Genomic DNA, 15,831 nt, shown 5'->3' on the forward strand with positions numbered 1-15,831 from the left:
TTATTGACGAATACACTAAAGAATAAGATACTTGCTTTTCATCCATTCTTAAGTTTACATTCAAATACAATAAATGATAGATACTTGAGGATGATAAATCATAAAACTAATGATAATTGGAGGAATAAGGGCCATGTGGCACGATTCTGCCATATGGTTTGCACATTGCAATCATAGAGGTAAAGTTTGCCACATGGCGATCACGGAAGCTCATATTCTCTCAGCTCTGGCTTCATCTATAGATATAAGATTAATAAATATTGACACATGTAATCACATATTCCTTTTCATAAGCTTGTATGAAATTGAAACACCATTTAACTTTTAGAGGAAAGCCATTTAGTAATTTTTTGTTTTTTCGTTTAAGCTACTTTAAAAGGTAAAACAAACAGGCCAAGTTTGCAAGAGAGCAAGACAAAGTCCATATTACCCGATGTCTAGAAATACTTACATTAGGAGCTATCCTTTGGTGATTTCTATATTTATTACATTTTCTTGGTGCAACTCTCAATCAGGTTATAATTCCTTTCTTTTGGGCTAAAACAAAATAGAGTACAATAACTTTTCATACAGCTCAAAGATAGTGCTCTTTTGCTCAAGACAACATAAATTATTTTGATCTTCCTCCAATTGCTAAGTCATAGCTAGATTCAAACTGTTTGTGAATGACAAAACAAGATATCCAGTTCCAGACAAAGCAATGACCACAAAGACCACATGACTCCATATGAAGTTTAGATTTGACATCAACTAGGCAATGACAATGAAATTAAGAAGTTTCTTCCTGATTCCTTGGAGTCTAGTCAATGTATCGTCGATGTCCATTCGTTCCCTTGGAGACTTGGAAGAGCAAGTGATTCTATTTTGATAATTGAAGCCAAACAGTCCTGAATGTTGCTCCAGCTTTTGTTCTTGCCCTCCGGAGTGACTCTTTGTGTCTTATTCAATTCCTCGATTTCCTGAAGTAGGACGGGATCAATTGCCTTCTCCACTTGGTCCGTCAACATTGCCTTTGCAAAGTGATGAAGGTCCAACCCATTTTCAAACATGTCATCGGTTGGCCTCTTGCCTATGAACATCTCCAAAATGAGGACCCCGAAGCTATACACATCTCCTTGTGTGGATACCACACTTCCCATGCCATACTCTACAACAATAAACAAAGCATAGTGATGCAAGGTGAATAATTGATGTTGAAATATCATGTCGATGATGTTTTGTGTGCCTTCTTTTCACGTGTTCTTATAAAGAGATAAACTTAAAAAACCTAACTTGTGTGTCATACCTAGAGCTATGTAGCCAAAAGATCCTTTGACTTTGACAAAGCTCGATTGATTGGCCAGTAACTTATGCATTGCTTCTGGGAGGAACCTCGCAAGCCCGAAATCGCCCAAATGTCCAGTCTTTTCATCGTCAAGAAGGATATTGCTTGGCTTTAGATCACAATGAACTATTGGCATTTCATAGTGATGAGGGAAATAATCTAGTGCACAAGCAACATCAATGGAAATGTTCACTCTCTCAAGTAGACTCAACTTGCTTCTCTCTGTATATTGTGATGCAACTGGGTGCAACCACTCATCCAAGCTTCCATTTTCCATGAATTCGTAGACCAATGCCTTGGAATCATTTCCTTTAAAATCAAACCTAGAACACACGGTGAGCACCTTCACAAGATTACGGTGTTGGATTCTTCTCAAGACCTCGCACTCTGCTACAAAGCTATTGGAAGCTCCATGACATGTAAGGTTGAGAATCTTGACGGCCACAATCAACTGAGTTTGATCAAGAAGTCCTCTATACACGAACCCAAAATTGCCCACGCCAAGCAAATTGGTGGAAGAGAATCCACCTGTCGCTTTTAGTAGACTGTGATAAGAAACATGCAAAAACCCATCTTCAGAAGAGCTTGAAGTAGACGCTTTCTTATTGTGTCTAAACCATAAGAAGTATAACAAAGAAAATATGCAGGCTACTCCTACAAGAGCAGAGACTACGGATATCGAAACTTTAGCAGTTCCACTTATTCTCCTTTGTTTTAACTCTTCATAGTCGCATTTCGGTAGTTGAAAATCTAGCAAACCCCCACAAAGCTTCTTGTTTCCAGCAACTGAAGTTGAAGTGGTGCTTTTGAAAATTCCTCCTATAGGCAATGCACCCTCAAAATTGTCGTAGGATAGGCTCAAATTCATTAGATTTAGTGATGCTAGATATTTCGGGATTTGGCCAGAAAATCGGTTGTTCGAAACGTTCAAAACTTGAAGGCCTCTCATGGAACTCATAGTTGATGGTGGGGACCCTTCAAAAAAGTTATCCTGTACATATAGGCGCTCCATGGATGTACAGCTGCCAATACTGCTTGGGATCTGTTGAGATAATTTGTTCCCGTTAAGACTTAATTCATTGAGATTTCGCAAATTTCCAACTTCTCCGGGAAGGGAGCCGGTAAGACTATTTTGAGACAAGTTGAGATAAATCGACAATGATGAGAGGCCCATAATTTTCGGGTGAATATTACCGTTGAGGTCATTGGTTGAAAGGTCTAAGAGAAGTAGATTCTGTCAATTTCCTAGAGACGATGGTATCGAGCCCTAGAAATTATTGCCATCCAAGTACAATTCGATTAACATCCTTAAATTCCCAATAGATTCTGGTATCTGCCCCGAGAAATTATTTGAACTGAGATCCAAAATCTTCAGTTTGATCAGATTTTCAATCTCAAGAGGAACTTTTCCCGAGATGTTGTTGCCTACTATTTGTAGGAGCTGCATATTGATGAGATTTCCGATTCCATAAGGTAAGGTTCCAAAAATGTAATTGTAACCTAACCCAAATCTTGAAAGAGAGATAGAGAGGTTACCAATACAACCTGGGATTGGTTCTCTAAAAGCATTGCTCATAACATTAAAATATTCCAAGTTTGTAGAATTGGTTAAAGAGCACAAGAAGTCAAGATTAGCATATTGCCCACTTCCAAAGTTGTTACTGATGCTAAACCAATAGAGTCCTCTCATCTTTGAGAAAGAATGAACTTTTCCAATAAAGTTGTTCGACTTGAGTTGGATTTGACCGAGATTAGATATGTTGGATATTGACTTAGGAATGGGTCCGGTGAGGTGATTGTCAAACAAACCAATTCTTTGGAGATTCGGAAGAGTGAAGCCTAAGTCAATGGGTAAGCCCCCCTCTAATTGGTTTTCACCCGCAGAAAGAATTGTCAAAGTGGATATATTAAAGGGTGAGATAAGAATCATACCGACAAACTTATTCATGTTGAGAACAAGCACTTTCAGATTTCTAAGTCAGCCAAAAGTCTCTGGAATCGTACCGTCAAGGTTATTTGAAGATGTTGCGAAGACGTGAAGAGAGGAGAGGTTTCCGAATGACGGGGGCATGTTTCTTGTCAACTTGTTGTGTTGAAGAACGAGTGAATGGAGCTTGGACAAGCAGCTAAGTTCTGCATGCGAATTTCCTTCGAGCATGTTGAAGCTTAAGTCAAGATTGAGCAAATTAGAGCAATGGGAGAGATTTGAAGGGATTTGTCCACTGAACGAGTTGTTATTGAGGAGCAACGTCTGCAACCGAAACAAGTGGCCAAATTGTGGCGGAATTCCGAGTAGAAGCTGTTGTTACGCAAAAGACTCCTCTCAAGAAGCTCAAATTACCAATATGGGGTGGCACGATCCCAAACAAGTTATTGGAGGCAAGGTCCAATATGGTGACTCTACGGTGTCTACGACCGCATGTGATACTGAACCAATTGCAGATGTGGCTAGTATCATTCCACGAGCTCAAAACCCCGCTAGGATCAGCTATCTGCGCCTTAAATTCCAAGAGAGCCAGTCGATCAGTCTTGTCCCCTCCAGCTTCTACCAAAGCCAGGACACTCCCTAATAGAAAAATGATGGTAGTTGAGCATGAGAATGACCCGGATAAAACCCGATCCCTATTGCGAAGGTCCATGAGGATTTTTAGCAAAGTGAGTTTCTTTTGGTTTTTATGTGGATATCGAAACAATTTGCGAAATATATAATAGGGGGCAACATGATCTTCCATGCAAAGACGCGTTAATGTCATCAATACAAGAATAGTGGTGACATATCTTTCATGGGCCTCTCAAGTTGAGAAAATTACAAGATCATGATGATCAAGTCAGTCAATGAAACTATTGATGATCAAGTCAATCAATGAAATCAAAAACATGATGAGGTGGGGGTAAAGACATAATAAGTGACATAACTTTCACATGGCACTCACTTAATTGTCATAAATTTTTTTGTGAATAATTAAGTCATGTTTGGTAACGTTTATGTTCCTCTATTGGTCCGTTCTTTTATTTCTCGAAATAGGAAAAAGAACTAAAATTTATTTGGTAATACCAATTAATTTTTCTATTTCCTCAAATAGATCAATGCTAGGGAATAGATTTGGAATAGAAACAAGATGTAGAAAAAAACTTACCTTTTCGTTTCCGAGAACAAAAAGAGAAATAAGGTCATTTTGAAAAAAAAACTCAACGTAATCCAATGCTTGTCTTCACAAAATCAACACTAGGCTGGTCTTGATTTGGTCCAATTTCCCATTTTTCGAAATAAAAATAATAATAAATAATATAATTCAGAAATTTAGGAAAAGAATTTAGAAATTAGAATTTGAGTGTTTTACTAGATTTTAGTGTTAATTCCAGTTAAGAATTAGTTTATTATAAAAAATGTGAATATCTTTTGATGAAAATTGGTTTCAAAATTGAATAAGCTTTTGGGCTTTACTCTATGTATTTTTGAATGCCGTTTTCTTTTAGAGACATGCTAAGTTGCGATCATTTGGCAACTTCCAGCAATGTTTGCTCTTCTTCTTGGTCTATGCACCTCTTTATTGTAATGCCCAAAGATATATTATTAACCTCTTCATATCATGAGTTATAAACTAGCGTGACTCTCTGTTGTCATATGTAGACATCCCCATTTCTAGTCATCCATCTTTAACTAACCATTGCATGGATTTTCTTAGGCCTTCTTAGAATATCTTGATCAATTAAAGCATTACGAAAATCCATTTTTATTCAAATATGGAATGTTAAGTCTCCATTGGCATTTTTATAATTAAACAAAAAAAATGGGAATAGAAATTTTTAGGGTCATACCAAATGCATATATGTTCTTTATTTTTGTTCTAGGTATAGATTTTATTTGCAATTACGAAACACATTCTTCGACTAAAAAACTCGTCTAGGGAATAGAAATAGAAAAAAATATCTCTAAACAAAAATTGTTTCCCGAACAAAGATGTTACTAAACACACCATTAAATGCCATGACTTCCAAAACATGTTTACTTGAGTACCATAATTTTCAATCGATCACTTAAGTGCAATTTTTCTTTTTAAATCGTTCACTCAAGTGCCAAAAATCCAACATCACATAACACTTGTGTGAATGTTTTAAAAAGTTATGGCATTCAAATGAACGTCATACATAAGTTATGACACTCAAGTAATCGAAAAAGAAAAATTTACGGTACTCATATGAGGGCCGTGCAAAAGTTATGGCACTTGTTCGTTTCTCCCATGGGCCCGAGGTTTGTTCATTATCAATTGTGTCTTTCCAATCCCTGAATTATCGGGTCGTTTAGCAGGGGGATGACTCTAGTCTTTTCTATGCGTAATAATAACCTTCCAATCCTCCAAAGCTGAGGACTTTGACTTTACATGTAAGTATGTCTACTTTACAATTCATAATCAACTTTACTTCCATTTGTCAATTAGGAAAAATTGTCCAAAAAGTCCTAAATTTATTGCACTCTTGCTAATTTGGTCTGAAACATTTCAATTTTGCCAATTGAGTTCTAAATATTTTCACATTTTGCCAGTTTAGTATTAAAACTTTTCACATTTTTCCAATTGAGTTTATTCAATTAATTTTGCCAAGAATTTACTGACGTGGATGTTGGTTGCGCCACGTGGCCTGGCCGGCACTAATTTGGACATTTTGAAATTATTTTTGAATCTTTATGGTTTTTTTTTCCTTTGCTTTGTTTTTTTCCCCGGGGGTCTCTGGAGAGGGCTAGCAAGGGTGGCTAATAGACCCTCTCCAATCACAAGCATGGGCCGGCCCACCCTTGCTAGCTCTAGGCAAGGGTTGCGATGCCCTTGTTAGATCTGGCCAGGCAAGGGCTTGGCAACCCTCATCAATCCCGAGTAAGGTCGCGGCCATTGCCAGGCCAGGTCGAGCAAGGGCGTTGTGGCCCTCACCGATTCTACGTGAAGGCGTGCACGCCCTTGCTTTAGCTGGCAAGGGCATTGTGGCCCTCGCCTAGAGCTGGCGAGCGGCGCAACGCCCTTGCCTAGAGCTAGCGAGGGTGGCTAGCCCTCACCTATGGCTGGAGAGGGTATGCAGGCCAACCTCGTTGACCCTCTCCAAAACCCAAAAAGAAAAGGAAAAAAAAACCATTAAAATTCAAAAAAACTATTTAAAAACGTCCACATCATTGTTGGTCATGCCACATGGTATGATTGGCGTCCACGTTAGTGAATTTTGGTTGAAATTGGCCGGATGGACTCAACTGACAAAATGTGAAAATGTTTTGGACTTAATTGGCAAAATTGAAAGGTTTAGTATTGACTTGACAAAATTGCAATAGATTTTTTTCTTGTCAATTATAGTATATATTTTCTATAAATATATATTTTGGAATATTGTTTGTTATTATACAGTTGAAAATGGTGCTCATACATAAAGAGAGCAAAATCTCTTCTATGGTGAAGAATTTATTTCAAAATATTACCTTTTTCTGTCCATGTTGTACCGACCTTTAACTTCTTATACCAATATGCAAATTGCTTTTGGCATTTTGAATACTTTATAGATGGATTATTAATTAATAGCAACAAAATAATGATCTTTAACATTTTGATATAGTTCCAATTAATATTCAAATTATTGGAATTATAAGAAAAGGTATGTATTTAATCTCCAAGGTATACCACTAGTTAGAACAGTAAAAAGTTGCAGCTGGTAGATGATATATAATTGAAGAAGTGGAGAGTTCAAGTCAAGTCAACGATGCTTATTTTCCTCTAGTCAGTTCACATGACAAAAGTCAGTTCAAATGGGGGCCTTGACGTGCAAGGTGAACTATTAATGATCAAGTCTGTTAATGAAATCTGATAACACTATGGGGACCTACTTTTTCTTTCATTGTCAATTGTGTCTTTCCAATTTCTAAATTTACGGGCCGTTTAGTAGGGGGCGACAACTCTAGTCTTTTTTGCGCACATAAAATCTTTACTTTCCTCAAAAGCATAACACAATTAACCATATATGTAAGTAAGTCTATTTCATAATTTGTAATCAACTTTACTTTGGTAAGTCTATTTCATAATTTGTAATCAACTTTACTTTCATTTGTTTATTATAGTATATATCTTTTCTATAAATAATACATTTTGGAATTATTATTAAAATTGAAAACGGTGGTTATACATAAAAGAGAGTAAAATCTCTATTATGGTAAAAAATAATTTATTTCAAAATATTACCTTTGGGATTAATTTGGTACCGGCATTTAACTTGTTATATTGATAAGCAAATTGAATTTTGCTACTTGAGTATTTATAGATTACCTTTAACATTTTAGTCTATTCATATTGTTATTTAATAAATTATTGGAATTAAAAAACTAGGTATATATATTTAATCCCAAAGGTATATAGCTAGTCAAAAAAGTAAACAAGTTATAGTTGGCATATGATTTTTAATTGAAAAAGTGCAATGGTTCAAGTCAAGTCAAGTAAACGATATTTCTTCTGCTTTTTCTTCTTTTGACAGGCCGTAATCGAGACCGTTCACATGATAAAAGTTGTGGGAACGTCAATAAATCAAGAAATTATAAACAAAAACCAAATTATGGAAAGTCATAACACCAATGTAGCTAATTATTAGACACACACCACAGTGTCCTTAATTGATCTGACATATTAAGTGCCGTGCCGTGTTGTGCCTTCGGTATTGAAAATCCGAGGGAGGATGTTCAGCGTTATACTTTCCAAAAGCAAAAGTAGAGAAAAAGACCATAAAAGATAGTAGTAATTCGAACGTGTTCACGTGTAAGAAAGCAACTTAGGCACATCGCCTCAAAGTGCACGGTAAGCCATCTTTGGTTCCCATGCCGACCACATTTCCTACATGTATAGGCCCATTGAATAGTAATTGGATTTACTTCCATGAATTAACTCTAAATTGTCCTTTAATTAGCCGTGACGTCCACACAAAAGATAATGAAGAAATAGTATAGGAATCACCTAAGACCAATTAGAACTAGACAACCAAGAAATAATCATTAACCATATTGGGAATCAGATTGTAATCAAGAAATAATGAAGATTCTTGTTGCACGACCTGATCCTTATCCAAGGGGAATCAAACAAGAATGGCATGAGAAGGCAATATGATTGAGTGAAGTGGGACAAAGTGGGACATGTGAAATTACTTTGTACAAACTATGCATTCTTTAAGCAAAGTCTCCATCAACAAATTAAATTTTACATTGGATTAGGTTCCTGAGAATTGTTATATGGAGTTGTAGACATCACCCTAGACCGTGGAATTTATAAGAAGAAAAATTCTGATTAAGTGCAAAATGGCAAAATTTTATTGGTGTGTATGTAGTAACTGAATGGTATTCCAAAAAAGTCGAGGATAGAAAGAATACATAGGTGATGAGAATATAACGGTGAAAATTGCAAAAGTTATTGCATAAGGTGTGTTAGTTCCAATTAGTTAGATTTGAAGCAAAAGAAATATTAATTAGATAAAGCTATACATATTTGATTAGACAAAACTTAAAGTTTAGAGGATTTGATAGGAAAAAAAATGCTCAAACTTAGGGATCAAAAGTATAGTTTTGTCATATTAATGTAGCACATAGGGAATACGAGACAAGTGGACTTAGCCTTCAAAGAAGGACAAGTCGTGAAACAAGTTGAATTATGGGGACAAATCGAGATCACCCTACCTTGCCAATAACATGCATGAGCATGAACTTGAAGAAGAGAGAGAGAGATTGGCATTATTTCCAAGACCATGTATTAGGAAGCTGTATTCAGTGAACTACATTAGTCTCTCTTCTTTCGCATGCTATATACTAAGTCATGGTGGTTTGGGTTTGAGTCCAAATAGAATATTAATTTATCACATCTAGTGTTTGGTGGCATTCTCCGGACTGGATTGACCTAGATACATATGGACAAAATGCTAGATAAGAAATCCAGTTTACGGGTGGAATAAACACGGATTGAATATAAAATTTTAGAAATTAACTTAATAATTCCCATGCACCAAGAAAATCCCATATTAAACATGACTCACCATCCTTGGCGTTTGTCACTGGCGGTATGCCACCAACACTTTGATAGCCGTCCACCATGACAGTTCCTTGCTCCGGCGTCTTTGAGCATCCTTGCTGATGCCATGGTTCACGACTCACTTGGAAGGCTCGAGCTCACCACCTTATCCGTGGCTCCCTCTCTTTCTCAATTAGTTGTTCAACTTTTCCACCACCACTGAATCATCTCTCGGTTCCTTTCTCTACTTAACATATGATTACTCAATCTCGGCCTCCATTGTTCCATGATCTTTCTTTTGGTTGACTTTGAACTAGGCAACTTGATGAACGCCAGAGAGAGATCTTCCTCTCATTCAATTTAGAATTTTGTTCAATAGAAGACATGTCTGTTGAAAGTCTTCACGCTCCCAGGTCGATCTTTGAAAGTCGTTAAGCTCCCCTGGTTGACGACAATACTACATGACTATTCCGTTGGAGATGGATATTTAAAGATTTCAATTGGAGATGGATATTTAAAGATTTTCAAACAAGAAATTTTTTAAAGATTCTAAATTCTATCTTAGGTTGCACCAAACATTTAATGACATATTTCTACTATCCAGGGGATATATGGAGGATTTCAAATCCCTTTTATCCTATTCTATCATATTCCAATCCCAATCTGGTAGCCTTATAGGTTACCATATTCAATATGCTTCCCCTTAAAGTGCGAAAAGAAGAAAAATGATTAATATTGCTTGAGAAAGTTGTTGTATAGAGTTAATACAATATATCATGCCAATCACATGTTAAGAGATAATGTGATTCATTTTGGATCCAACTCTAAAGCGAAAGTTTTTGCACGGTTTTTGCATATTATAAATGACTATCCGTCAGGTCATCCAAAAGATATTCAATATTTTTACTATTGATTCTTGAACCGTCAATGTTTCCTACATATATGAGCAGCTCCTAGTTAAAACAAAAGCCAACCTTCCTCCCTCCCTCCGCTCTTTTGCACAGCCTCATACATAGATGGAGTCGCACAAGCATTTCAGCCATCCACACAACATGATCTTTTGTCTAACCTAACAAGGGTTTCGCCATCCAATTCAATGCTCCGGATGCGAACCCCCCGCCGCCTCCTTGTGTACTTCGTAAATCGAAGATTAAGATCCTTGTACCAGTTGATTGTGGTCCTTTGGGTTTCCTGTTTCAGCTTCCTTTTCTTTCTCTTTTTTCTGATTCCGAAATGATTTTGAAATTTATGAAAACTCTATTTAAGAATACCCTTGACATTAGAAATCAAGTTTTGTATGTGTCTAGCTCTGAGATTAAAGAAATAACTATATAAAAAAAGTTGCATAGACTAACAGAAAATTGACATATTGTACTGTCAAGCTCTACTTGAAAATTAACCGATACTTTGGTAAAATTCCTCCTGATTCCAACGACAATAAATAAGTCTTGCCTGCTGCCCATGCGAAAAGAACCATGTGTTTTTTAGCAACATTGCCGATTCATAGGAAGGGCCGTCATTACACCAGACGGAAATTTATCCAGGAAACCTAGGACGATAGCAGCACCATCCACACAGGTGAGACAGAGACCAACAATCCTCTACTGAAGATAAGAGACAGGAGATAGCTAGGAAGAAGGTCATGCAAATCAAATTGCCATGCTCACCAAAGCTTCCAAAAGATCTCCTCGTTTAATTGAGAAAGGAACTCCTCCATCAGTACAATGGGTGGAAGGTAAGACGGAATTTACCGAGTTAATTGCATATAATAGCTTCTTGAGGCCAAAAGGACATTTCAGAGTTTTTAAGACTAAAACCACGTCTTATGCGATGAAAGTAACGGGATTTCATATCAAAACACCACAAACAGCCAAGATTCCTGCCAAAAGCTTAGCAGAGTCAATATAGTACAAACTATAGACAGGAAGTTCAAATACTAAATGTATATAAGAAAACATAGCGTTTACCGGCTAAACTCCTTTCCAAAAAATTAAACACTAGCTCACATTGGGAAATACAACTTCACACATTTTCCATCTCCAGATGTGCTCTGTCAACTGTTCTATCAAAAAAGTGTACAATGTCCTAATAGATGACACAAAACCATGTTGTAGATGAGAGCACCGATCCAAAACTTGGTGAGTTCCGCCAATGAACATGGAGTATCAACTCTGATCCATTTAAAAAGCAATAAGTACACCAAATCTCAATGAGCAATAGAGATTCCAACTCCTTGTTGAGCTCAGTTGAAGTAAGAATTTCCAGAATAATCTCAATGAGCAACAAAGATTCATGAAGCCAAGGCTAACCAATGACGATGACACAAAAAAGGTACAGTTATTGCAAGCACCATGTTGAACTAATGTAGCAACTCAAGGGCTGGCAACATTTCTGTACTGGCGACAAACTATTTGATTACTAATGTGACTGAGTTCTACATACTAAAGAAAGATTCCTATAGTGGCCAGTTCAATATTTCAAAAGAAAACCTTTTACAGTTGTGCCCAACAGCTTTCCTTGTTACGTAAGCTTTGGCCTTTGTTTTCTTTTGATGACAAGGAAGTGCATCTTATGTGAGTAAAACCCAACTCTTGATATGTACCTGTGACAAGCCAAAGAGATAGAAGTTCATACTTTAAACTAGTAGATGGAGTAATCGACACAGAAAATCTGTGATAAAGGGCACGTTTTATGCAGCAGACGATATTCCCAAATGACGGCCAAACCTCATTCTACTGCCACAAGCAGATGATCCCTTGAGGATTAGACTAAAATCCACAATTTGTCAAGTGTTTTGCAACTGTTTGTCCTAACTGTTTTTGCCAGTTATGCACGGCCTCGGCTTCAAATAGAGGCGATATAACTGCTGTGCTCGGCTGTAAGATTGACACTGGTGGCACGTATTTGTGGCTGTTCCATGTTAGAGCAGAATAAAGAAAAAAACACACAAGAGTTCTGTTGGAGAATTCTTTCTAGAATATTTTGAAGCTGACAAAACATTTCTATCAGTCTAGTCTAGATAATTACAGACCTTCTGTTTAGAGTCTGAAGACTTTCAGATCACCAGACTCAGCACTCAAGACTTAAGACTATACTCTTTGACAGTTGTTCTAATCCAGTGACGAAGACAATCCAGAGCCGAAGTATTTGGTTGAGGATTTAGTCTTGTCCTCTAGAGAAGATCTCTTGGCTGGATAAATATAACGGATTCTTTTATTAGTAATCAATATCGTTTGAAGATCCGATGGTCGACGAAATATTCTTGGAAGTTTCTATTCTTGGAAACCAAGATCCTGGTTGTATGGGCGAACATGATTGATGGGCTATCGTTAGGTTCCTTTATTAGCTCGAATGATGTTCTTAATTGATTCCGTCCAACGGATAGATTGGAGGAATTCCTTTGGTAAGTGCCAACGGGTATGATGGCATAAAGGAGTATAAAAGGAAGACGTTCTAGTTACTTTAGTGCATGCTCGATAGACAAATTCCAGAGTCTGAAGTACCTTGATTATTAGTCGATTCATATTGAGCGAAATTGTATACACAAGAGAGAGTCTATACTTAGTGATACCTTGAACAAGTGTGGTAGATCATCTACACCGAAATCAAGGGAGAACAACGCTGTAACATCTCTTGTTCATAGTGGAATCCAGCCAATAGGCTGTCAGTGCAGAAGAGTGGACATAGGCTTGAAATAAGCCGAACCACTATAAACATTGCGTTCAATTCTCTCTTCCCTTCTCTCAGTCTTACTTTAATTGTTGATTGTCTAAATTCTGTTAACTGTCTAGTATTGTGCGATTAACGAGAAAAATATTTTATACATCTATTCACCCCCCCTCTAGGTACTTACTAGCTATATCAATTGGTATCAGAGCTCGTGTACTCACTTTATTTGAAGTGTTTTACTTCAGAGTAAAAGATACATGGCTAGTATGCTAGCACCAGGGCTGGTGGAAGGGCAAATCAATACCAGACCACCCTACTTTGATGGAAAGGATTACAACATCTAGAAGAACAAGATGAAAGCTTTCCTACGATCAAAGGATCCTCTGGAATGGGATGTTGTAGAAAAAGGAATTACTCCTACAGCTGCATCTGTCTCTGAAAGAGGAAAAGAAACTGTTGAGATCAGCGGAATGACTCAGGAAGAGATATTCAAGAGACAAGCACTCGACCCAAAAGCAATTTATTCTTTATATTGTGCTTTGTCACCAACTGAATATAACAGAATATCTTCTTGTGCTACAACAAAAGAAGTTTGGGACAGATTACATATCACCTATGAAGGAACAGATCGAGTGAAGGAAACCAAAATTAACATTCTCCTTGGTCAATATGAAGCCTTCAAAATGAAACCAGGAGAATTTATAACTGACATGTTTAGTCGTTTTACAGATATTGTCAATGGTCTTGGAAATCAAAGACAACCGATTTCGATTCCATGAAGGTAAACAAGCTCTTGCGTGGACTCTCCAAGGATTGGAATCACATAAAGACTTCAATAAGAGAGACGCAAAGAATTATGCCACTATCTCGTCGACGAGCTGATTGGAACTCTTCGGTCTTATGAAGTGGAACAAATTAATGAAGATGAAGATCCAAAAGGTAAGAAATCCATTGCATTAAAATCAAATGATGATTCTGATGATACAGGTTCTGAAGATGATATGGACGACGAGGAGCTTGCTCTCATGATAAGAAGATTCAGAAAACTGAATAGAAAAGGAAGAAAGATCAACTTAAAGAAACAAAGCTTTCAAAGACAACGGACCAAGTCTGTTGATGATGAGGAGCCAAACAAAGATGTAGTTTGCTTTGAATGTAAGAAAAATGGACACATCGAGACCTAACTCGTCCTCTTTTGAAGAAGAAGAAAGGAAAAGCTGAAAAGTCTCGAAAAGCTCTCAAAGCCAAAACACAGGAGTGATACGAGTGTGAAGAAAGTGATGATGAATATGCCAACATATGTCTGATGGCGCAATCAGACTCAGACTCAGACTCTGGATCAGACTCAGACAGTGAATTTGAGGTAAGTAATTTTAAAATTCCTATCAAGGTTTCTAAATACATTAATGAACTGTGTTTTAGTCTTAAGACTTCTCTCAAAAGAATTTTCAAACTTAAAAAGGAAAACTCATCTCTAAAACAAAAGGAAAACGTTTTAGAAGAAAGAGTAAAAAGTTTAGATTTGAATGTTTCCACTCTCAGAGAAAATGATCTTTTGAAAGAAAATGCCCTTTTAAAAACTGATTTATCAAATATCTCAAAGAAATTTTCAATAGGGTCCGAGAAACTTGAAAAAATTCTTTCAGCTCAAAGACCTTACTTCAATAAGTCTGGTTTAGGTATGACAACAGAAACAATTCCCTTGATTGATTTTCCTAAAGTAAAAGAAAGAATTAAGCAAAGACCCTCGAAAGAAGCTTACAAAAATCATTTCAAGAAAGTTTTTGTAAAGTTTGTAGGACGAAATGCCCTTAGGTGCTCAAAGTGCAAAAATCCGGATCATTTTGAAAAAGATTGTCCTATGGTTTGGAAACCTGTTAAGAAAGCATGGGCTAGTACTGTTTATCTTACTAACACGAATAGACCCAAGAAAATTTGGGTACCAAAGAAAGCTTGAAACTCTCTTTTAAAATGCAGGTCTCCATCAAGAAAAATGTAAAGTGGTATCTTGACAAAGGATGTTCAAGACACATGACAAGAGACTCAAATTGCTTTATAAAGCTTGTTCAAGTAAATGGTGGAAAAGTTTCATTTGGAGGAAACAGCAAAGGAAGTATTGTGGGATTTGGAACTGTGAAAATTGGAAATCTCACAATAAGTAATGTTTCCCTAGTAGAATGACTCAATTACAATCTTCTCAGCATCAGCCAATTGTGTGATACTGGTTTTAAGATCTTCTTTCAAGAAGGAACATGTTCTGGAATTAGTAAAGACTCCACTCAGTCTTTCATGGGTCGAAGACATGGAAATATCTATCTTCTGATTATGAAACCAAATGAATCACAGTGCCTAATCTCAATGCAAGACGAAGCAAGTTTATGGCACAGAAAGCTTGGCCATGTCAACATGAAGCAATTAGCCAAAATCTCATCAAAGCATCTTGTTCGAGGTCTACCCAAATTACCATACCAAAAGTCTGATCCATGCACTCCATGCATTCTAGGAAAGCAAGTAAGAAATTCATTTAAGCCAATAAATCATGTCTCCACTAATCATGTGCGTCAGTTACTGCATATGGATCTCTTCGGACCAACTAGAACCCAGAGCATTGGAGGTAAGAAATATTGCCTAGTAATTGTGGACGATTACTCCCACTTTACTTGGGTATATTTCCTTGCAAGTAAGTCCGAATCATTCTCGTATTTTAATAAATTTGCTAAAAAGGTTCCAAATGAAATAGGATGTGTTATTTCAAGTATAAGAACAGATCATAGAGGTGAATATGAAAATCAAGATTTTACAAAATTTTGTGAATAATCTGGC

The 15,831-nt window shown here is 36.9% G+C and overlaps 1 protein-coding gene across 1 annotated transcript; it reads right to left on the reverse strand.

Annotated features, from left to right (window-relative positions):
• Positions 1-803: 803 nt before the first annotated feature.
• Positions 804-2,336, reverse strand: LOC120290517 (receptor kinase-like protein Xa21). Its single transcript, XM_039306796.1, has 2 exons — positions 1,286-2,336; positions 804-1,147 (listed from the first exon to the last, which is right to left on the reverse strand). The coding sequence occupies exons 1-2, from the start codon at positions 2,334-2,336 to the stop codon at positions 804-806; spliced, it is 1,395 nt and encodes a 464-aa protein (XP_039162730.1).
• Between the last annotated feature and the right edge of the window lie 13,495 nt (positions 2,337-15,831).

This window comes from Eucalyptus grandis, chromosome 2, assembly GCF_016545825.1.
Source record: "Eucalyptus grandis isolate ANBG69807.140 chromosome 2, ASM1654582v1, whole genome shotgun sequence".
NCBI classification, from domain to species: domain Eukaryota; kingdom Viridiplantae; phylum Streptophyta; class Magnoliopsida; order Myrtales; family Myrtaceae; genus Eucalyptus; species Eucalyptus grandis.

What these genes read in the sequence shown, in the direction of transcription:
- LOC120290517 (XM_039306796.1), bottom strand. Translation starts at nt 2,336, where the DNA reads ATGGAGCGCCTATATGTACAGGATAACTTTTTTGAAGGGTCCCCACCA. An exon ending in TTTTGGCTACATAGCTCTAG is followed by an intron (nt 1,148 to 1,285) that starts GTATGACACACA and finishes TTATTGTTGTAG; the next exon opens with AGTATGGCATGGGAAGTGTG.